The following is a 24220-nucleotide window of genomic DNA, read 5'->3' as shown; positions in this document are numbered from 1 at the left end:
TACAAGAAGTCATTGATAACCTAACATTTGATTCATACCTGCTGACGACAAATACATCCTGGGGTCTAAAATAGTGAATGTGTTGCATGCATCTGATTCGTATCCACTTGAGCTTTTTTACCTGTGTTTACCTTAGTTTAACTTTAAGCTGTTGCCATCATTTATACTGAATCAATTAAATATTTTGCCAGAAAGGTCAAACTTTAGGAATACAGAGCAGTTCTTATCATGCCATAACCAAAGCCGTGGAGGCAATGCAAACTAAAATATAATATTGGTGACAAAAAACACACAGAGCCATCACTGCAATTGTTACATTCTAATTTCTCTGATATTGTAGCCGTTGATTATCTATTTATTATATGTAAATACTTTTATGTACATAAATTGTGTTTATAATTGTAAATAATTTAACTGTAACACTATGGTGTTTTCAATTGAATGCACTTTATACAAAAAAGTGGTCAGTGCTACAGTAACAGTGAGTCGTGAAATATGAATGATTAAATGCAATAATGGTGATTCATTTGTTTATCTAAATATAGGGACAAAGGTAGAGTGCCAGATTACTTGCACACTACAAAATGTTCAGATGACTTCGCCCAAAAGCAAACATTTATGTTGCTTTAGTCAGACTGAGAAATATTAAACCACTTTTAAAATCAGACTCTCAAGTCATAAGGAAATCCATAAAGATATCTCACTGAAGAAAAGACACATTTGAATGAAATAAGCTTTATTTCAATGAGACTATATAACTACAGCTCTCAGGACATCAGGAGGAGGAAACAGCTAGCTTAGCTCTCATAGTTTTCCCACACTCTTAAAACCACTATGGTTTTTCTCCAGTGTGAATACGGTGATGTGTTTTGAGATTAGTTGATGTAGTGAAAGTTTTCCCACACTCTTCACACCAGTACGGTTTCTCTCCCGTGTGAATACGGTGATGTGATTCTCGAGCACCTGATGCAGCGAAAGTTTTCCCACACTCTTCACAGCTGTACGGTTTTTCTCCCGTGTGAATACGTTGATGTATTTTGAGAGTACTTGATGTAGTGAAAGTTGTACTGCACTCTTCACAGCTGTACGGTTTTTCTCCAGTGTGAATACGGTGATGTTTTGTGAGAGCACCTGATGAAGTGAAAGTTGTCCCACACTCTTCACAGCTGTACGGTTTTTCTCCAGTGTGAATACGTTGATGTGTTTTGAGAGTACTTGATGTAGTGAAAGTTGTCCCACACTCTTCACAGCTGTACGGTTTTTCTCCAGTGTGAATACGTTGATGTGTTTTGAGAGCCCCTGGTGTGGCGAAAGTTGTCCCACACTCTTCACACCAGTACGGTTTCTCTCCCGTGTGAATACGGTGATGTATTTGGAGAGAACCTAATGAAGCGAAAGTTGTCCCACACTCTTCACAGCTGTAAGGTTTTTCTCCCGTGTGAATACGGTGATGTCTTTTGAGAGCACCTGATGAATTGAAAGTTGTCCCACACTCTTCACAGCTGTAAGGTTTTTCTCCAGTGTGAATACGTTGATGTATTTTGAGAGCCCCTGGTGTGGTGAAAGTTGTCCCACACTCTTCACAGCTGTATGGTTTTTCTCCCGTGTGAATACGTTGATGTTTTTTGAGATGACTTGATGTAGTGAAAGTTGTCCCACACTCTTCACAGCTGTACGGTTTTTCTCCCCTGTGAATACGTTGATGTGTTTTGAGAGAATCTGATCGAGTGAAAGTTGTCCCACACTCTTCACAGTTGTACGGTTTTTCTCCTGTGTGAATATACAGGTGGCGCTTTAAATTTAAAGATGTTGAAAAGGATTTGTCACATTGCTGACAGCTGTGACGTCTCTCTCTTGCTTTCGGTTTCTAGAACAGACGGACAGAAAAAGAGAGAAAGTCAATCTAAAAAGCATGAATACACAAGTTAACAATAAAAACTCACTTAATATAAACCTTGAGTTAACAAAATACTACTTATCAACTGTTTGGGTTTATTATATTTGTATTATATTTGATACAGTAATACAGCAACATTCTAACCACAGTATATACCAGAGGTGGGGGACTCGAGTCACATGACTTGACTCGCATATTTTTTGACTTGCATTGATAAAAGCCTCGACTTGTGTAGAGGTGTAGAGTTATTTGTTCAAGCACCGGATCGGCAAAACAGGAGAGTCTGTGAACCAGTCTGCCTTGACCTATGTAGTCATGTCTGTGACTCTCAAAGTATCTGCTGCCCAGAGGTGTTTTATAGAAGGAAAACCTCCTTCACTTCATGACATCTCTGCAGCACCAGGAGGAGTAACGTGTAACTCAGCAGAATCTGAGAAGAGCAGCACCAGCTGCAAAGAGCTGTGCCTTTTACTGTTTACTTCACTGTTTACCTTCATTAGAACAGCTAAAGAGCGACCGCAGGCTGCTACGTTTTAACCACACGCACCTCTACACACACACACACACACACACGCCCAATTATTCCCCCTATTACCTGTTTTATGATTTCAGAGTTTTATTTTCCACATTAACAAATAACTCTACACCCCTACACAAGTCAAGTCGAGTCTTTTATCAATGTTAGTCAAGCAAGTCTCAAGTCAAAAAATATGCGACTTGAGTCAAGTCATGTGACTGACTTAAATGCGGAAACTGGGGTTATTCATCAGGATTTCGTATGACTTGACTTGCTTGACTCTCACCCAAGTAACTTGGGACTTGCACATGTATGACTTACTCCCACCTCTGGTATACAGGAGACAGAGGGAGATGGCATCCTGTCACCGCGAGTCTCAGTATGCTCCGTTCGTCTTGTGTTTTGTTTGAGTTTTTTTGGTCTAATTATTGTCTAAACTTTGTCGTGTCTTTATGAAACGTTATTTTTGAGAGACCATGCTTTTGATCCTGTGGATTACATTTGCCTTCTGCAGACCATGTCTGGCCATACAACTTTCCAAGACACACCTGAGTTACAGCACGAACAGGTATGCTGCTGCAGCCGCGAGGCTATGCTTGAGCTGCAATGCGATCGGCCTCCTACAAATACACCAAGCCATCTGTGCTCTTCGTTATTGGATGACATCCATCGGGAGCCGCTTAGAAACACCAGGAAAAAGAGACGAGGAAGGAGGGGAGGCGTTCAGAAGAGATTCAGCCGGTCACCACTTCCATCCATCATTCTCACAAACCTGCGCTCATTGAGCAACAACGTGGACCAGGGCTGAGAGGGCGTCCACCCTGAGAGCGCGGGGGGAGGGGGCTCCATCCCTTATAGGTACTATCTATTGCGTTCCAAGAATGCAGGGTTGTTAGTTGTTCCTAGAGTCTCTAAAAGTACAATGGGAGCCAGAGCCTTTTCTTATCAAGCTCCATATTTGTGGAATCAGCTTCCAGTTTGTGTGCGGCCGACAGCCTATCCGTTTTTAAGAGTACGCTTAAGACCTTCCTTTTTGATAAAGCTTATAGTGATAAAATAATCTAATAAGAGTGCATTGACGTAGATACGTTGTGCCTCTTCACCTATACATTTTAGTTCTTACTCTTTCACTTAAATCACTGGTTCTCAACGGGGGCGGTACCGCCCCCCAGGGGGCGTTCAGAGAACATCGGGGGGCGCTGGAAGCAATATTTTTGAAAGGGGGGCGTTGAGGTGTTCTTGGGGGGCGTTCACGCATAATGTCTTTTTGTCATGAAAAACGCTGGCCACAGCGTCTTTTCCTGTACAAAAAGCAGCTGTCAGCATCTTTTGTTGCTATAGGAAACCACAACTCTGCTTGCGATTGGTCAGCTGTCCGCAGTGTTATTACGGGTACGTTCGTAAATGCACGAACGGTCAGTCCGCTCGGACAACCCGTCTGTTCCGCCAGAGCACCCAGCTGTGAGCGCTCAGAGCGCAGCCCTCTGGACTGTGGAACGGGGACGCTCGGAGCGCTCAGAGCGCATTTACGAACGTACCCTACAAAAAGCAGCCGGGAGCGGACCGGAAGTCGTTGTAATTTTGGGATCGCGACTGTTAATAATCTGTGTCACTTTGTTAAATTTTGATATGTTTTGATATGACAAATTCCACTAACAGATTCGAACTAAGTGGTCAATTTATGAAAAATAATACCCGTTTCTATGTCTGCTACGACATGGAAGAGCTGGCTAGCCAGGCTGCTCCACACAGAGCTCTGTTTGTTCAAAATTACAACGACTTCTGGTCCGCTCCCGGCACGATGTCTTGTCATGTCACCAGCTAGCCCTCTAGCCTTTGCCGCCATATCGTGACACTACCCCCCCCCCCCCTAAATATTAGCATCATAAAACAACAAAAATCATATCACATCAGCAAAATGGCCGCGAAAAAGATAAAATACAGACATTACTCTATTGAATATCTTAGCTATGGCTTCATACCGTCTCCTACCAATGCACAACTCCCAATGTGTTTACTTTGCGAACATGTATTTTCCAATGAGGGAATGAAACCCTCACGTTTAAAGGAGCACCTTACCAAGATCCACCCGGATAAGGCAGATAAGGAGCGTCCGTTCTTCCAGGCCCTCAAAGAGAAACATGGTAGGAGCACCATCAGCAGTCTCTTCGCTAGGAAGACCACCCAGACTGATAGCGGGCTAATAGCGTCATATAACATCTCCTTGCTGATAGCCAAATGTGGGCAGCCGTTCACAATCGGAGAGAAGTTGGTACTCCCTGCCATCAAAGAGGTCATATCTACTGTGATGGGGCGTGATCCCACACAGGTGCTGAAATCCATCCCACTCAGTAATGACACCGTAGCACTTAGGATTGATTAAATGGGCGCTGATACAGAGGAGCAGCTGTGTGCCATCCTGCGGGAAACTCCATTCAGCCTTCAGCTGGATGAGACAACCACTTCTGACAACAATGTTCTGTTGATGGCCTATGTCCGCTATAGCACCTCCAACAGTCAGGAGATGGCTGAGGAATTTTTATTTTCCAAATATCTGGTCACAGACACCAAGGGCCAGACCATTTTTAATGCACTGGATGCTTATCTACAGGAGAAGTCAATCCCGATCAACAACATCCTCGCATGTGCTACTGACGGTGCCCCTTCCATGGTTGGCAGGTACCGTGGCTTCACCACTCTGCTGAAGGAGCAGGTCCCGCATGTCCTCACAGTCCACTGTGTCTTGCACCGCCACAACCTTGTGGCCAAATCTAAAAGTCCACCTCTCCACGAGTCTCTCAATGTTGCAGTAAAGGCAATAAACAAAATAAAAGCCCATGCCCTGAATAACAGATTGTTCCGACAGCTGTGTCAGGAAAATGCTGAGACCTTTGAGCATCTTCTTCTCCACACTGATGTCCGCTGGCTCTCAAAAGGAAACGGCCTTGCTCGTTTTTGTGAGCTGTTTGACAGCATCGTGGAGTTCCTGGAGGAGGTGGATGCAGCACTCTGGGAACAGGTGTCATCCAGCCGCTGCGACATCATGTACCTCGCAGACTTCTTTGGCAAAATGAATGAAGTCACGCTGAAGCTCCAAGGAAAAGGAGTTACTCTGATCCAGAGCAAGGCGGTCATCCACAGTCTCACCTCCAGGCTGGATCTATACTGGCAGAGCATAGGCAGGAGGCAGTTTGCTCATTTCCCGCTGTTGACCAAGGTGATCTAGCCTAGGCTACTAAATAATGATAATAATAAATAATACATGTAATAAATGTAGGCTACTCTATGCAACACTATATTTGTGTTCCTGGTTAGTATAAATAACTTATGTTCTGAATGTATTATGAGAATAAAGAAACATAAATTAGTAAACTAATTAGCAATAAAATAACCAGTTTAAAATCGGATGGTAACATTCTGCACCGATAACAATTTCCTGGTTATACTCATTGCAGGTGTCTGAGGCTCTTACCGATGAGCGCCTCCTCATTTACACAGACCACCTGAGGATGGTGAATGCCGACTTGAAGATCCGCTTCAGAGATCTTTTGGACCTCGATGTTCCCACCTGGGTGGTGCAGCCCTTTCAGGCGGACGTGGCGGAATGCGAGCCAGCAATACAGGAGCATCTCATCGACATCCAGAGTGACGATGAGGCCCAGGCTATTTTCCGCACCTCTGGCTGGGGCAACATGTGGGTCAAATACTCTCAGCGTTACCCGGCTCTCTGGGAGAAAGCGAGGCTGCTTCTTCTGGCTTTCCCAACCACATACCTCGTGGAGCAGGGATTCAGCCAGGTCCTCCACATGCAGTCCAAGTACCGCAATCGCTTGAACTTGACGGCCTCAGGTGCACTGCGACTGAAACTAAGTTCTCTGCAACCCGCAGTGAAGAAACTGGCAGAGAACCACCAAGCGCAGGGCTCACACTAACCTTCCCCCCCCCGCAATTTGGCGAAATGCAACACCTTTCCGACCTGTTAGTTCTGTAGGCCTAATGTACAGTTTTGTAGCCTACTATTTGTTCTGCACTGGACATGTGTGAAATTGCTGCTGTTCCGTAGCAGTCTGTTTGTATTCTCTGCTCTTGTCTGAGTTTGTTTAACACTCATAAATATCATTTTTATTCACATTCACATGCATTTTCTGCTCTCTGGTAAACTAATGATAATGATATTCCAACTGCCCAGTTAAATCAAATCTATTATTTGGCATTCAGTGACATGCTTTTTAAATGATATAACACAGAATATTAGTCAACATTAATATTCAGGGAAGAAAATAAGTCTACTTTTTTTGATGGGGGGCTGTAAGAGACCTGGATAATGGACAGGGGGGCGCTGGCCCAAAAAAGGTTGAGAACCCCTGACTTAAATCCTAAAAACGTAGTTCTTATATTTAAAACTTCATCCAAAAACCTTTCCCCTCTCTGACCTTTCGAGGTTTATTAGAGGGTAACAGGATGCAGAGAAGGCCTAACCCGGCCCGGGAGTGTGGAATGTAGCCACTGACCTACTCCTTACCTCTAACCAATTCAGGTTCCAGTGGGTACCTTTCTCCCTGTGTGTGCCTCTCCCCCTCTGTTTCCTACTTCTTACTTGCTACCCTTTTCCCTCAACCTATCCTAAGGGAGTGCATGTATGTAGACACGTTAGTTTAGCTGCTATAGGCTTGGACTGTTGGGGGGGGGGGGGCACCTTACTCCGTCTTTCTGTTTGTACCTGTGTACTCTCATGTTCCGATTAACCCAGCTTCCCCCAAATATTTTTTTTGTGTCCATATATATGCCGGGATCCTGAGTCGAGGCTAATCATTTTGCTGTGGTCGTGTGTCCTGGATCCTGAGTTCTGGATCTGAGTCCTGGAATTTGAGCCGTGGCTGAACCTGTCTCTGCGGTCCTGACAGACTCTCACCATACTACTTCCCTGATGGCTCCCACAGGATTGCTGACATCCTCGTGGATTCGTCTTCTTGTTGTGGACACGTGCATTTCTAAACATTTGGTCTACCTATGTTGTAGATGTATTATCTTTTTGATTTACACACGGTATCTATTGCACGTCTGTCCGTCCTGGGAGAGGGATCCCTACTCTGTTGCTCTCCCATGTTCCCCTTTAAACTGTGGGTTTTCTCTGGAAGTTTTTCCTTGTACGATGTGAGGGTCTAAGGACAGAGGGTGTCGTGTTGTCATACTGATATTCTGTACAAACTGTGAAGACCACTGAGACAAATGTAACATTTGTGAAATTGGGCTATATAAATAAACATTGATTGACTATCTCTTTACGTTAGTGATGGGAATTCCGGCTCTTTTTAGTGAGTCATTTTACCAGAGTTTACCAAGGAAACTTAGTTCACACGCGTGCTCCACTAGCACCCCCGCGCTCATCGCGTCCCAATCGCGCACGTTCCGTGTTGTCCTGTGGCAGGCACCGCCGATGTCGGGGAAACGATCTTCAATACTCCGAAAAGAATCCCACCAGACTACTTTGCATACTGTGAGTGCTCACAGCCTGGCCATAGAAACATGCAGGTACAGAGACAGAGACACAGACAGGTGAGTGACAGAGGGAGACAGGTGAGAGACAGAGAGAGAGAGACACAGCCTGGCCATAGAAACAGGCAGGTACAAGAAAACATGGCTGCCAAAAGATCAGCGATCATGCCAACAGTGAGGAGGAACTGCTGTGGAGACAGAGCAGCACTTCCTCACACAATGCCCAACCTTTGAACCTATACGGAAACAATTATTCCCAAAACTCAACCATAAGCATCCTCAAATATTTAAAAATGAAAAACAAAAAATACTCCAGGGGGGATATAAAGAGAGCTGCATTGTTGCAGGACAGTTTGTCTCTGCCTGCCACAGTTTGAGGGAATCGGACTGACCTGATACACCAGCTCTCACATCTTATATATCTTATGTATATATATATATATATTTATATCATATTTTATTTTGTATTAATGTATTATATTAATTAAATGAATCTGTATTCCTCGTAAAAAAACAAAAAAACATGTTCTTAGCAGTTTGTTTATAACTGTTTATTTGTGTGTATTTTTTGTATAGATGTTGCAACTATTCAGAGCTTTGGCAATACTGTATGTAACTATGGTCATGCTAATAAAGCTATTGAATTGACTGCCCTTTGTACATGTAGCTGTGGCTGACAACAAATAATGTTATTATTACGGCTGCTGCCTTCCTGGTCCTCTTAACTGTGTTAATCTGTGTGATATGTAAATGAGCTGTGCGGTTGCCCTGACGTCATTGGCTGCCATCTCCTGGTCCGCCCCATGAAGATTGTGATTGGAGCACGCCGGGCCCGACGCACTCCAATCGCAGCGCACAGCCGGCGCACACCTGCTGGAGATGACTACAAAGCCTGGGGACATTATGACTTGCTTGTCCTTGTATTTTCATGTTTTTTTAAAGAAAAATGTATTTGTCCACATTGCTTGCCGAAAGGGCAGATCTGTTGGCACTAACAATGTCTCCTGCTGTGGAGAACACCCTCTCGCTAGGGACAGAGGTAGCAGATACAGCCAGGTAGCGCTTTGCTAACATGGCAACATAAGGATATTTGGCGTTTGTAATAGCTTTGGCTCGGTCTGAACTTTTTGCGAGTGGTGGAGGCTTAAATGGTAGTGGGAGTTGGGTTTGCACTTCAGTCTTTTTTCTTTTGGTACCGATTATATTCACGTTCGGGTGATGCCTTTTCAAATGAGTGCAAGTTTGATGTATTGCCAGACGCGTAACCAATTTTAGTTGAACAATGCCGACAAACAGCTTTGGTTCGGTCCACCTGTCTTTGTCCGTTATCCTTGTACGTAACTGCGAAACCAAAATGTTCTGAAACCGGAGACTTCAATGATGCTGGAGAATTTTCGAGCTCAACTTTATCTGCGTTCGCCATTTCGACAGTTCCTCACATTACTGACTACTAGGGATGCACAATATTGTTTTTTTGAAACCGATACCGATAACTTCCGGCTTCTCAAGACCGATACCGATAACCGATAATAATATAATATATATATATATATATATATATTAAATGTACCTGTAGTTTTTGCACACCTGGTGGTAAAAAAAGACTAGTAGTGAGCAAATGACATGAGCATTACACTATGAACAAAACAAAGCCAAGACTCTTCAAAGTGACCATATTTATTTTCCCAAATAAATATAATTGAGTCAATCAGCCTCGTCGATAGGTAAAAGCCCCGGTGCCTTTGCAGCTGGCTTTGGATTCGCCGCTAGTTTAGCAGCGCAGGCGTCTTTGTACGCTTTTAACACACCATCGTAGCGATGGCGATGTTTCAGGTGACTAATCAGGTTGGAAGTATTATAGCTCGTTGCCTTTTTCCCTCCTCGTGGAACTTCTGCATTGCATTTGTTAATACAAATAGCAAGCGAACTATCTAACTCTGAAACTTTGAAATAGTCCCATACTACCGACGACATGTTTGTTTACTGTCCTGGCTTCACAGCCGCACACCATTTACGTCACAGCCAGGCATGAGTTAGGGAGCGCTGGATTTGTGAAAAACTCCCCTCCTCCTAAACCACTAATACCACAGTACTGGCAAAAAGGGAGGAGCCGAGTGAAAAACAAGCGCCCCTCATCCCAATCCACCCACACCGCAGTATTTAAAAAAAAAAAAAATTATCCAAAAAAGATATTTTATATTATCGGGGCTATTAATACTTTTATCGGGTTTATCCGGATGACGTCATAATTCCTAATATCGGACCGATAATTATTGGGCCGATAATTATCGTTCATCACTACTGACTACATTTGAACGCATCCCTGCTCTCATAATATACCTCTCGTCCAATGAAATGACTTGCTCGCTCTATGACGCGTTGAACCCAATTTGAGCAAATTACTCTGAATGCTGCGACGCAGCACCTGAGATTACAACCAAAAAGTTTTTCACGTTCTAAAATGTTTACGTTTAACGTTATATTCGTTCGGTACACTTGTGTACCGAACCGAAGGGCCCGTACCGAATAATTTCAGTACGGGTACGTGTACCGTTACACCCCTAATACATATGTATATATACACCTTTGTATTTAAGTATTCTCACTTATTAGAGTCCTCCCTTTGTTTGGTTGCACATTTAAACTTGCGCCCTTGTGGCCACTTTTGGTTGTTATTTAAACCGGTGTTTTTGTGGCACTTTGTTTGTTTCAGGCTGCTTGCCTGCCATTTTGTCTACCTGTTATACATTAAAACTATTCATAATTATTACCAATTCCAATTGGTGTTTGTTGCATTTCCTCATCCCTAGTGGGGACGTAACAGTTATTATGAATACATGTGCCTCAGAGTCCTGCATGAACTGTGCAGACTGTATTTTAACATTGGTCATACGGTGGTATTGGAGAACCAACTATTTTCTCAGGTGGTACTTGGTGTAACGGCCCGTCTACACTACAGGTATCAAAAAATCTTGAAGCTGGGCGTGTCTGAAGCTTGGCGATTTCTCGCGACCAACAACCAATCAGGAATCTCCCGCCCGCCCCCGGCATACAAAGCGAAAAAAAAGCCCGCTTCTTCTCCACTATTGCCAAAATGGATGCCGGTTTTGTAGCAAGGGTAGCGTTGGTTTATGCAATGTCTCGCAGGAGGCCACGTATTGTGCGTCGCTGTTGGGTACATCCGATACTCAGAAAACGTCTGCAACGGGAGGAATACCACGTTCTTGTCCAAGAGCTCCGCCTGGATGGTGTACTGTTTCAGCAGTACTTCAGGATGAGCAAAGACGTGTTCAACGAGTTGCTCGGAAAAGTGGGTCCACTGATTGCAAAGGCAGACACCCGTATGCGTTTGTCAATCCGACCCGCAGAGCGACTCGCCATCTGCCTACGGTACGTTTTGTGTATTTCTACTTCTTTAATATGACTCTGTATATAAAGAGAGAGAATGCATGCAATGGATGAATGATGAATGAAGTCTGTGATTTAGTTCAGATGAATGACATTAATTAAGATAGCTAAGTAAACACAGTATTGCTCCCCTGTGTGTGTGTGTGCGTGCGTGTGGTCTCTGTGTGTGTGTGTCTGGGGTGTGTGTGTCTGGTCTGTGTGTCTGTGGTGTGTGTGTGTCTGTGGTCTGTGGTGTGTGTGTCTGTGGTGTGTGTGTGTCTGTGGTATGTGTGTGTGTCTGTGTGTGTGTCTGTGGTCTGTGTGTGTGTCTGTGTGTGTGTCTGTGGTCTGTGTGTGTGTGTCTGTGGTGTGTGTGTGTGTGTGTCTGGGGTGTGTGTCTGTGTGTCTGGGGTGTGTGTCTGTGTGGGGGGGGTTCTGTGTCTGCGTGGCGTATTACTTTTTTTTTTTTTTAAATCATGTATATTACATTTTCTCAGGTACCTGGCAACCGGTGACTCGTACAGGACCATAGCATTCAGCTATCGGGTCGGGCATGCAACAGTGGCTGTCATCGTGAAGGAGGTTGCGAGTGCCATCTGGACCGCGCTGGTCGAGGAGACCATGCCGGTACCACAGACGGAGGACTGGAGAGCCATCGCTGCTGGGTTCCAGGAGCGCTGGAACTTTCCGAATTGCGTTGGTGCCATTAATGGGAAGCACGTGGTGATCCAGGCTCCGGCAAATTCTGGGTCCCTCTACTTCAACTACAAGTCCACCCACTCCTTGGTACTACTGGCTGTAGTGGATGCCCAGTACCTCTTCAGGGTAGTGGATGTCGGAGGTTTTGGAAGGAGCAGCGACGGTGGGAGCCTGCAAAATTCCGCTTTTGGAGAGGGCCTCCGAGATGGCAGTCTGCAGCTACCACCTGACAGCGTCATCCCAGGAGCAGAGCGGCTGGGCCTTCTTCCCCATGTGTTTGTTGGGGATGAGGCTTTTCCGCTGCTGGACAACCTGCTGCGTCCATTCCCTGGACGTCAGCTCACGCGTGAAAGGAGGCTGTTCAATTACCGCCTCAGCCGGGCCAGGTTGGTTGTTGAATGTGTGTTTGGCGTCCTCGCATCACAGTGGAGAATGTTCCGGCGTGTCATCAGCACCAGCCCGGAGGTAACAGAGTTGTGTGTGAAGGCCACCTGTGTGTTGCACAACTTCCTCCGCAGGAAGACAATAGGAAGGCCATGACGCACACCTGTCGTCCCTGTCGTCGCAGAGTCGAGTGATGACGCTCCAACCCTGCGCGATGCACCTAGGATGGGCTCAAACAACGCCACACGCCGATCCATCCAACTGTGGGAGACCTTCTGCTCCTATTTGAATGAGGAGGGTGTAGTGTCATGGCAGCATAAAGTGGTGTAGGGTCACCATGGCTCCTCCAAACCAAAAGCTCTTTTAAGAGCTACCCATTTTCTTTAAAGAGCAAATATTCCAAATGAGCCATTTTAAAGTCAAACATTCCTAATAAACATGTTTCTTGAATTGATATTATTATATTATGATATGACTAACAACCTTTTTCTTTCAGCCCTGTTTTTACTGATAAACCACTCATAATTTCAATAGGTTTTCACATGAACAATTACAGAAGAAAGCACATTATATATACCGACATACATGAAGCTTCTGGTATGTTGCAACTGACCAACCACATGAACAAGTGAAGACACAGTATAGCCATAACATACTTTAATGTTTTATATGGTAATGTTGTGAGTGAAGTGTGTGTGATGAGTGATGAGTGTAAAAAAATGTAATGTTGATCAGTATGTGTGAAAAAATTATTAAATTATAAATTGTCCTGGTCCACGTAAAAAATTAACTGGTGTATCCCGAGGCGGACTCTTGCCCTCTGTCCCCTTGTCATCAGCCTCATGGTGGGCAAGAGGCTCTTAAAAAACTGCAAGTCCTCGTCCTCCTCCACCACTGGTGGGGTTGGCTGGGCAATTGCTGGGTAATTGCTGACAGCAGACAGCAGACTTCGTTCGAACGAGGACATCTCCCTCCTCCGTTTTTTGCCCCGGACCTCAGCATTCTCCTCCTGGCTGGCTGCTGCTGGCTGACTGGCGGGCTGACTGGTGGACTGGCTGGTGGACTGGCTGGCTGGCTCACTCTCTACCTGGCTCTCTTCCTCTGCCACCAGGGTGGATGGAGGCAGGGTCTGCCGGGGGACATTGCTGGACGTCGCACGGTCTATGATGAATGGGGTTAAAAACCCCATCACTGCCATGAAACGCCAGGGCTTGTACCCCCCTGCAGACCCTGCCCCGCTTCTTTTTGCCTCCTTCTCCATATTCTTCTCCTTGCGGAACCTGTCCCTCAGAGTCTTCCATCTCTTTTTGCACACATCCTCTAATAAAATGAAATAAAATAATAAAGTTAATAAATAATAGTTAATTTCTTGAATTTACAAAATTATTCCTCCAATAATGAATGCTATTTTTATGCTACATGCTGGCTAAATATACTGTCTATGCTTGATAGCTGTGCATGTATTATATGTTATGTTATATATTATGCTTATACTTATTATATTATATATTATATATATTATTATTTTATTTTTTTATTATTATATTAATATATATTATATGTTATGCTACATTACTAGCTGTCCATTCAATGTTAAAACGAAGTAAACTGGATATAAACTCCCCAAACAGTTGAAAACCTACCAGTTTCACCAACTGTCTCTGCCACCTCCCGCCATGCCTGGTTCCTCCGGTTTAGGTCCCGGTAGGTGAACAGAGTACAGTCATACAGGACTGGGACACTTGCCACGGCAATGATTAATTTATCCTCCATTTTATGACATATGGAAAACAGTCAAGACCTGCGGTATTAGCATACACGCGGTTTGATTGGCTAGCGCTTGTGCTGGCGGGAATTGCATAAACGGGATTTGATTGGCTGATGCCAAGCATCGAGCCTCAAAAGTTGAACTCAAAAGTTGAACATTGAACATTGTTCAAAAGTTGAACATTGTTCAACTTTTGATGTTGAACATTGTTCAACTTTTGATGCCGATAGATGCTCGTGATGCTTGCAAAGCCATGCCATGCTCCCCACAATGCAGTTCGGCGAAGATTAAAAATCTTCTACGTCACCCCATTCAAGTGAATGGGCGAAGCGTTGAAAGCATTTTTCGATGCCTGTAGTGTAGACGGGCCGTAAAAAGGTTGAGAACTACTGGCCGAGAGAATTTGGGTGTATTTTACTGTTTCTTGTTCACGTGCCTCCCAGCAGCAGAGCGTCACTGGCGGCCGGCTCCATCGCTGACTGTGTTCACGAGCTGCAAGTCAGCCACCCCGATGCACCAGCAATAGTGCTCGGGGACCTGAACCAATGTCGCCTGGAGACTTTGTTACCTGGGTTCAAGCAGTATGTTAGGGATACCAGCAGGAAAGACAATATCCTGGACAAATGCTTTGTTAATGATAAAGGAGCCTATGTGTCTACATACAGACCACCAATACTGAACTCAAGATCATAATGTTGTGAATATGATACCAGTGTATAAGACCAAACTGAAGGGAAGTCAACCAGAAAAGAAAGTAATAAGGACATGGACAAATGAAAGTAGGGAACAGTTGAAAGCCTGTTTTGATTGGACAGATTGGGACATTTTTCAGAAAGGTTCACAAGATGAAATAACTACTGTTACCAAAGACTATATTAACTTCTGTGTTCCCACTAAAGAAATACAAATCTATTCAAGTAATAAATCATATGTGACGAAGGACATTAACAAAAAGTTATAAAAACCAGGAAAATAGCTTTCAAAAACAAAGACTATGGAGCACTTAGACAGACAGAGAGAGAACTGAAAGTCAAATTGAGGGAATCAAAACAGGCACACAGAGAGCTTTTGGGAAATGCTTTTAAAGCCAAAGACCCCAAAAAAGTGTTGGACACCATGAGAACCATGACAGGAATGACCTCTTCAGCTAAACCTATTGTGACGGACAAGACATACTTGATCCATACCAATTTGCCTATAAGCAAGGGGGTGGTACTGTTGCTACTCTGGTTCATACTAAACATTTAGATAAACGTCACACCTATGCAAGAGCCCTCTTCCTAGAATTCTCAGCAGCATTCAACACAATACAAGCAGACATCTTGGTGTCAAAAATGGCCAAAATGGAAGTAAATCCATACCTGATTTACTGGTATGCCGCTTTCCTCACCAGTAGAGAGCAACTTGTGAAGGTTAACAAAACCCTGTCATCTGCCATCACAACCAATCTAGGGGCCCCCCAGGGCTGTGGGAGTTCAGCTGTGCCCTTTACTAGCTTCTTTTAGCTTTTTTTGATGACTTTACTGAACTGCTGTCTATAGTGTGTATTCACTTTGACCGTCTAGTCATTGTTTGTGATTTTAACATCCATGTTGACAACACCCAGGACAGAGGGGCTAAAGAACTGTTTTGGTTTCTTGATAACTATGGACTGACTCAGCATGTGACGAGCCCACGCACAATAAGGGGCACACTCTGGACTTAATGATCTCAAAGGGTCTAAATATCTCTGAGGTTGTGGTGACTGATGTTGCACTCTCCTTTGAGAGCTCTATTTCTGTTCACACACATGTTCAAAAAGAGGTAACAACCAAGCGATATTTAACTGAAAACACTAGGGACATTTTTACTCAGAATGTTTCTTCCACACTTGCCCCTGCTAACATCTCAGTAAATGAGCTAGTAAAAAAAAAAAAATGTTTATAGATGCCATTGCTCCAACTAAGGTAAAGGAAGTGACTGGCAAGAAAAGATCTCCATGGAGAAAGGCCATGACCGTGAGAACAGAAAAAAGAGAGCCAATCCTCTCAGTAAACACAGAGCTGAATCCAGATCAGATGCACGCTGAAGGCTCTTTGAGCAGCTCTCACTGATCCTGCTGTTATGTTACATGTTTGTTGTTTGTTTCTCATGTATTGGGTTTATCTTATTTGTCTATGTTGATGTTACACATGGAGCTGCTGTGACGCAAGTCACATTTCAGACTTGATCTGACAATTAAAGTATTATCGTATACAACAACGTTCTAACCTATATCTAACCATATTGTGCATTCATATTGTATATTTCAAAACAGGTTGTGATCTTTCATTTGGGGGTAACAGTGTTAGGCATTTGTAAGGTGCAACAACATTAACATGAACCTTTCTGTTGGTCACTTGTTAGCAAACCCTCCACGCGATAGAGCGAACAGGTACAGCAAGCGAGGGATCATTGTAAATCGATTGCAGATAGCGTCGTGCTCGCGGACGGATACAAACAAAATAATAATGAATGGGTTGCGAAATATACTTTGGTGGCCGTTAAACCTGGGCGGCCCAAGTAAAGTCTGTGTGGGAAACCCTGGACTTGAATCTTTAATTGAGCCGTCCCTTATAGAGATACTATATCTTTACGCATTAGTGATGGGAATTCCGGCTCTTTTGGACGCCCTCGGCTCGAGTTCAGGGCGTTCCGAGCTGAATAAGGGCGTCAAATTACGGCAAGACGCTCGCCTGGCGGAAACGCTGGAGTTAGGAATATATTGTGAATGTGTCACATTGTTGTCATCCTAATTTGTTTGCCAATTACTATTGTGCTATCTGTTTGTTTATAAAAAAAATAAAATAAAAAGTTTTTTAGAAAAAAGGAATATATTGTGATGAAGTGCACACTGACCTGAGCTTCAGGGGCCTCCTTGTACTCCTCCATGCTGCTGAAAATGATAGAAAGGTCAGATAGTTATTAACGATAAAAAGTTATTATTATTAAATCATTATTAATATAATACAAATATTTTGATATAATTATTCATAATCTGTGTAGCAACTTACATTCTAATTTACAGCTCACAGTTTGTTCACTTTAATTAAAATGACTTTATTCACCTAGAAAGTGACATTAATGGTTGTTTGAACCACGGTTATAACCAGGGGTGCACATAACTGGTGCGCCAGTGCGCATGCGCACCGAAATTGAATGATGCGCTGCCAGATGAACCCCGGGAAACGCTTTTGCGCACCAACTGCTGGGGCCACTGAGAGGAAATTTCTTCCTGAAAATCCCACCCCTGGACCTAGCGCTTCAGCCCCGCCCCTGGATCTCGGCTCTGCAGCGAGCGGCACTTGGAAAATCGTGACACTATCTGCAGGCACTTGTTAAAATGTCCAAAAAGCAAGCAACGCTGAGTAACTTTTTTGGTTTTCCAGGACCGCCACCACCAAAGAGACAACACACTGAACCACCACCTGACTCGCAAAGAAAACGTGTTTTTTCTGAAAAGTGGCTTCAGCAGGTGGGCTGGCTTAAATCCAATGATGAACGCACCGACATGTGGTGCAAATTATGCCGTGAGCATCCTAATCTGGCAGATAAAAACAGCGCGTTTTATACTGGGACAAATAATTTCAGTCACCCACCTTTCGAAAAACATGAGAAAAGCAAAGAGCACGTGAACATCATTAAAACAATTGAAAACAGCAGCAGACAGGGTCGGAGTCGCCCTCTTGATAGGTGGCAAGACAAAATTAACGAAGAACAGCGTCAGGCACTCAGTAATATATTTCTGTTGGCCTTTCATAAAGCTAAACACGCACGGCCGATGCGCTCGTATGAAGAGGACATTCCTCTGTTTAAGAGGCTTGGAGTTGATGTCGGGACTGCGTATCATTCAAGAGAAGGAGGATCCCGCATCATGCAGACTATTGCACAGACAATCAGCACGGAACTGTTTGAAAAATTAAAAGCAGCAGAATTCTGGGGTCTGCTCTTTGACGGATCAGAAGACATCAACAAAACTGAGCAGGAAATCGTGTACATTGTGTCTGTGTCAAGCGACGGAGAGTTAAACTCGAATTTCCTTGGATTAATTAATCTGGGGGCAGCACGATCAGCACAGGACATTGTTGACGGACTTGTGCAACTATTTAATGCATGTGGATTAGCGGATGAGTGGAAGACAAAGTTGGTCTCGGTGTGTACAGACGGAGCAGCTGTCAACGTGGGAGTATACAACGGCGTCATCCCTAAACTACGCCGGATAGTGGACGTCGGGGATTCCCTGGTTCATATTCTGTGTACAGCCCACACCCTGGAGAACTGCGCCAAATCAGCCGATCGCATGGTGCCATACTGTGAGTCTTTTAATCGCTCCGTTGTCAGTTTGCTACGCTTTTATTTGCAAAAGAGGGGTGCCGCTAACACAGCACAACTAAAGAAACACTGTGATGAGACTGGCATTGACTTTGTAAAACTGGGAAAGTTTCACAACATTAGATGGTCTGCTTGGAGACATGAGACTCTGTTAAAAATATGGAGGCTATTACCTGCCATTAAAATACAACTGGCTAAAAGTGATGACAGTGACCTAAAGCATGTCTGCACAGAGCGTTTTCACTGTTTCCTAGCCAACATGCTTGATATTGGGAAGATATTACAGGGGCTCTCTCTCAAGTTCCAGCGAGATCAGCTGAGTATCGGTGAATGCAAAGATGAGCTCATGGTAGCTGTTGGCCAGCTGACACTTCTGCTTGACAGTGATGATGGGAAGTACAGGAAACAAAGTGTTGCAAATGCTGATGCTGACAGGGACAAGAATAATGTACTGAGGGGTTTAATTCAAGAGTTTGAAACCAGATATGAATCCCTCAAGTCATGTGACCAATTTCTAATTTTTGATCCTTCAACTTGGCCTCAGGAAAGGAAAGACCTCCACAGTTTTGGCAACACAACACTTAAAAGCATCCTCCAGAATTATGAGGCCAGCATGTCTGTTGACAGAGACTCCATTCTAAGTGAATGGATGCGTTTAAAGCAAGCAGGAAAACGTTTAGCAGCCTCCTCTGTGTATGACTTGGTCAACATTGTGAAGACAGGCAATCCAGAGAATTACTCTAACATTAAGAAAGTCCTTGTGTTGTCCCTTACACTGCCTTTAAGCAGTGCTGCATGTGAGAGAGGATTTTCACACCTTAACATTATTAAAACCAAGTACAGATCCCGCCTGTCAGACTGTCGCCTGTCATCCCTGATGCACATCCACCTGTCTAAGTTGACAACAGAGACCTTTGACCCAAAGCAGGCTATTGACTTGTGGATGCAAACAGCTGATCGTAGGCTCAACCAGAGGGAGAGGAGTAGGCCTACATCAGCAGCTGCCATGGTTGAAATTGAGGACAGTGATAGCAGCAGTCAAGAGAGCAGTGAGGATGATGATGTCCAGCTTGTAGAATAAAAAGATAAATGGAGAGATTGTAGCTTTAAACTGAGCTGAAAGAAGAGCCAGTCAGTTGTTCCAGTGTTTACAGAACCAACATTTAATTGCAGTGGTTAAAGGGCAGTCAGTTGAGTTATTTTTCAGTGTTTCAGTGTTTTATCCTGAGTTTACAGAACCAACATTTAATTGCAGTGGTTAAAGGGCAGTCAGTTAAGTTATGTTTCAGTGTTTCAGTGTTTGTTCTAGTGTTTACAGAACCAACATTTAATTGCAGTGGTTAAAAGGCAGTCAGTTAAGTTATTTTTCAGTGTTTCAGTGTTTGTTCTAGTGTTTACAGAACCAACATTTAATTGCAGTGGTTAAAGGGCAGTCAGTTAAGTTATGTTTCAGTGTTTCAGTGTTTGTTCTAGTGTTTACAGAACCAACATTTAATTGCAGTGGTTAAAGGGCAGTCAGTTTGAGTTATTGTTCAGTGTTTCAGTGTTAACAGAATAGAGAGTCACATTCTTCATCAGTGCTTAAAAAGATGACAGTTGATTTCAGTGTTAAAAGAACAGACATTCAATGCTTAAAGAGATGATTGATGTGAGGATGTCAGTTGATTTCAGTGTGTTTTAGAACAGTGTTAATTACAAGAGCAGTAATTTGATTTATTTTATTTTGTTTTCCATCCAACACCTTCACACACCATACTTTGCACACATCCACTCACCTACACTACTGATTATACAGACTAACACACACACCATAATGTGTTAATTCATATTTATTTATGAATACATTTTATATCGCAATAAGTTATCCATGTATCCCTGTTTTATTCATTCTGCGAGACGGGTCGCGATATTTGGTGAGCACCAAGTCACATCTCCAGGTGCTCCTTTGAGTTCCAGGCCAAAAAAGTTATGTGCACCCCTGGTTATAACGCCATCTGTGTCATTAACTATCACTAAGTTAACACAGAAAGCAAACATTAGCTAGTGAGACTGTTTAATGTACTCCATGTATACAGTATTTTCTGCATATTGTGTATTCTTTAGATTCTCTAGTGCAGGGGTAACTACAATTCAACGAGGTCCAGTTAGAGAAAATGTCCCCGTGCAAGGTCCGGAACTTCAAAATGTCTAACTTGCTTTATGAATTAGTGTGATATATATATTGAATTACCCTGTAGCTTTATCAACGTCTGCATGTAATCAGCAACTGACTGCCAATCAAATAAAGAAAGTAAAATTCAAAAACCACAATATTTATTGTAAATTAACATTGACCTAAACAGATATACAGTAAATAGTGTGGATATGTGTAATCAGGGTATATGCAGGAATCCTGAAGTCAAATGTAATACCTTTTTTAAGACCCTTTCCATACGTTTTAAGACCTCATCGCAACTTCGAGTTCTAACCGGTTACATTGGTAACACACTTTACCTCACATTTACTATATTGATTGTAAGATAGCAAAACTAAACAGAGTGCAGACAGACTACTGAAGCCTCCTCTCCACATGAACTTCAACCTCTCTGTGAAGGTCAGGTTTAATGCAGTATGCTGCTTTTTTGCTTCTGTAGACTCTGTGCTCTTTCATTCCAGTAAAACTCCTCAGAAACCATTAGAAACCAGTATTTGACCAATAAACAAAACAATTGACAAAACGTTGAACTATGAAATATATTAAACTTTGGTGAGCTTCAGCGGGGTAATGCCATATAGGAGCTCCCTCACAAATACCCAGGGGTTAAATTGGCCCTGCACATAGGACGATGCTCTGACGTCATCACCCTCACACATCAAAACAATAAATTAAATAGTCAGGCTGGAAAACAGAGCTCTCTCTCTCTCATATATTTATATATATATATATAATTATATATATATATAATTATATATATATATATATATATATATAATTATATATATATATATATATATATATATATATATATATATATATATATATATATATATATATATATATATATATATATATATATATATATATATATATATATATATATATATATATATATATATAATTATATATATATATATATATATAATTATATATATATATATATATATATATATATATATATATATATATATATATATATATATATATATATATATATATATATATTGAGCACACATTATCTCACAAGCAAAAAAAAACTCCTTAAAACAACAGTCAAGTGTACAGTCCACTGTCAAAGACCCAGATGCCTCAACAGGCCATATCCAAATCTGTTTTTCTAAGTTTTCGAGCAAGGAACACCAACATGTTTGCATTGTCGGGCGGGGCGGGGGCTCTCCATCTCCAGTTGCCGTGTTTGCTCCCAGCTGGGAAAAGGGAATGGGGTGGTTGTGTTTTAGGTGGTTTAAAATGCGTGGTATTGCCTGCTTTTGTCGCTACCTTTTTTAAACCAATGCGACACACCGCCCGGCTCATTCAAGTCCGTAGGTTCGCCTCGTTGATTTGGTTTGAATCCAAAATACTGCCACACCGGAGAATCGAGATGTGTAGTTAGGTTTTGTAACCAATTCCATTTCACTTTAAATTCCCCGCGAGTAAGTCACACGTTGTCTCCCGCTTGTCGCTATATTATTAATTTGGCTGCTACGCTGCTGCACGTGCACGCGGAGTGTCCTGACCTGGCTGTGTGTCAGCCCCGCCCCTCACAGCGCGCCTGGCAGCCACAGCGCTTCAGGCTAAAATGCTGGTCACATCTTTATGTAAACGGCAATTTATCGAGCTCAGAAAAGTTATCGAGTCCATTTGTATTTATCGTACGATAAGTCAATTTATCGATTATCGTGACAGGCCTACAACTGGCTACAAGGACTGGCGCCATGCTCTTATAGGCTACGTGATAAGGGACTGGGAAGGCATGAATCAAGCAAAGAGAACATAGATCTCTTAATTTTGCTCTCAAAGTGCACCAGATTGATGCTTTTAACTTCAATATTTAAAAAAAATCTTCCCGGGGGAGCATGCCCCCTCTCTAATCTCAGATGCACCCTGAGTCATTTTGTTCTGGAACCGCGCCTGGAGAGATTGAACAAAGAAAGAGTAGAGGACAGAGAGAGTAATGAACAGGAAGAGAGGCTGCAGGTTATGGAAAGGAGAGAGACATGGAAAATGAATGTTGACAATGTTTTGTGATCATGTTAGCCTCTTCTGCATGTCCAGATCATTAATAGTAACAATCAACTGATTCTTATGTATTACACTTTAAAAAATAATTTATGCTGCAGCCCACTGACATGGTTTGAAATCAATATATTATCCAATTTGTGACCCGTGACCCATGAAAAAGTTCATGCTGGACTCAAACCCGAGTCCCAACAGTAAAAATTAATCATGCCCTGCGCGTTACGAGTGCGCCACAAATTATCACGTCTTAATAAATCACCACAGCTCATTTTGTTACATTAACATTGTCAACAAGTTCTAGAAAAATGCAACCCGACATCATATTGATAATAATATATGATACAAATGTAAGACTGACAACAATAATAGTTAGTAAAGGATTTATTGATGTGAATGTTTTGAACAGTGAACACTTAACACAGAAATCGTAACAGTTTAACATGTGCGGGTCACAGTTTAATCTAGGCGGGTCACATTTTAACCTGGGCGGGTCCCAGTTCCCTGGGAGGATCGGTTTAACACAGATGAAGACTTCTCCATTCAACACGTCCTAACAGATCACCAGAGAACAATAAATCAAGTCGCTGTGTTGATGCCTGTTAGATCACATTACATTAATTTGCATTTAGCTGACGCTTTTATCCAAAGCGATTTACAATAAGTATTCACTGTTCAAAACATTCACATCAATAAATCCTTTACTAAATATTATTGTTGTCAGTCTTACATTTGTATCATATATTATTATCAATATGATGTCGGGTATCGCCATCGTAATCAAAACCTCACACACTGGTACTGGATGTGCATCAACGTGTTCCTAAGAAGCCAAATATACCAAAAGATGTATGTAAACGACAGAAGAAAGCGATCGAAATGTGTATTTCAGTCGAAAGCCACGCACCTCACTGAAACGAGTTGATCGGAAAACAAGTTAATCCGGAACACCGGCCCTGGTTGTAGCCCCCTTGCCAGCGATTCTCTCTCTAGTTTAGCATACTCAGCCCTGTGTCTTGGCCCCGATAGAACCACGATTTTGTCGGGCCAGAAAAAGTGGACCCGCCAGTCAACAACAACACTGACTGACCTAAAGTCTTACTTTGTAACAATTACACGGATACAATAGTTTAACTCACCTTGAATTATAGTGGTAGTCTCTCGAAACGTAGGTTTCAATCAGTCTTTCTTGGATGCAACAGCCTCTGATGATCCGAGATGAAAAGTGGTAGTTTTTTGCGCGCTTCAGCCGGACATTGAAAATGAGTGCACCGCTCTAATGGGTCCGACTAGAATGACGAATAACGTTAGTTCCGCCTATTCCTTCTTCTTCTTTATTGTTTATTGGCGGTTGGCAAACTAACTTGTAGGTGCATTACCGCAGCCAACTGGACTGGAGTGTGGACAAGAGACTATGCAGAAAGCAATAAACAAAAGAAATAAAATAAAATAAAGAACCAAACTTCTAGATTATTTTAAATGTATCAATTCTCTTAGAAACGTAATAAT

At 42.8% G+C, this 24220-nt stretch overlaps 3 protein-coding genes across 5 annotated transcripts; 1 reads left to right on the top strand and 2 right to left on the bottom strand.

Moving 5' to 3' along the window:
* Positions 1-719: 719 nt before the first annotated feature.
* On the bottom strand, positions 720-23993 carry LOC307040269 (uncharacterized protein). 3 transcript variants are annotated; one of them, XM_079682937.1, is made up of 3 exons: positions 23851-23993; positions 17026-17062; positions 720-1867 (listed from the first exon to the last, which is right to left on the bottom strand). In XM_079682937.1, exons 2-3 carry the CDS (start codon positions 17056-17058, stop codon positions 833-835), a joined length of 1068 nt encoding a protein of 355 aa, XP_079539063.1. In that variant the 5' UTR covers positions 17059-17062; positions 23851-23993; the 3' UTR covers positions 720-832. The 3 variants fall into 3 exon arrangements, with proteins under 3 accessions (XP_079539063.1, XP_079539064.1, XP_079539065.1); XM_079682938.1 differs by having other exon boundaries at positions 17026-17059; XM_079682939.1 differs by lacking the exon at positions 23851-23993 and adding an exon at positions 20729-21386.
* Positions 2932-6692, top strand: LOC307044863 (zinc finger BED domain-containing protein 5-like; the record flags this gene model as incomplete). Its single annotated transcript, XM_079690287.1, has 3 exons — positions 2932-2982; positions 5281-5631; positions 5870-6692. The coding sequence occupies 3 exons, from the start codon at positions 2932-2934 to the stop codon at positions 6344-6346; spliced, it is 879 nt and encodes a 292-aa protein (XP_079546413.1). The 3' UTR covers positions 6347-6692.
* Positions 13021-15902, bottom strand: LOC307040283 (uncharacterized protein). The gene is made up of 2 exons (XM_079682971.1): positions 14024-15902; positions 13021-13700 (listed from the first exon to the last, which is right to left on the bottom strand). Exons 1-2 carry the CDS (start codon positions 14151-14153, stop codon positions 13138-13140), a joined length of 693 nt encoding a protein of 230 aa, XP_079539097.1. The 5' UTR covers positions 14154-15902; the 3' UTR covers positions 13021-13137.
* Positions 23994-24220: the final 227 nt, after the last annotated feature.

Source organism: Notothenia rossii (assembly GCF_949606895.1).
Source record: "Notothenia rossii genome assembly, chromosome: 1".
NCBI classification, from domain to species: domain Eukaryota; kingdom Metazoa; phylum Chordata; class Actinopteri; order Perciformes; family Nototheniidae; genus Notothenia; species Notothenia rossii.
This window is presented reverse-complemented; position numbering and strand designations above follow the sequence as displayed.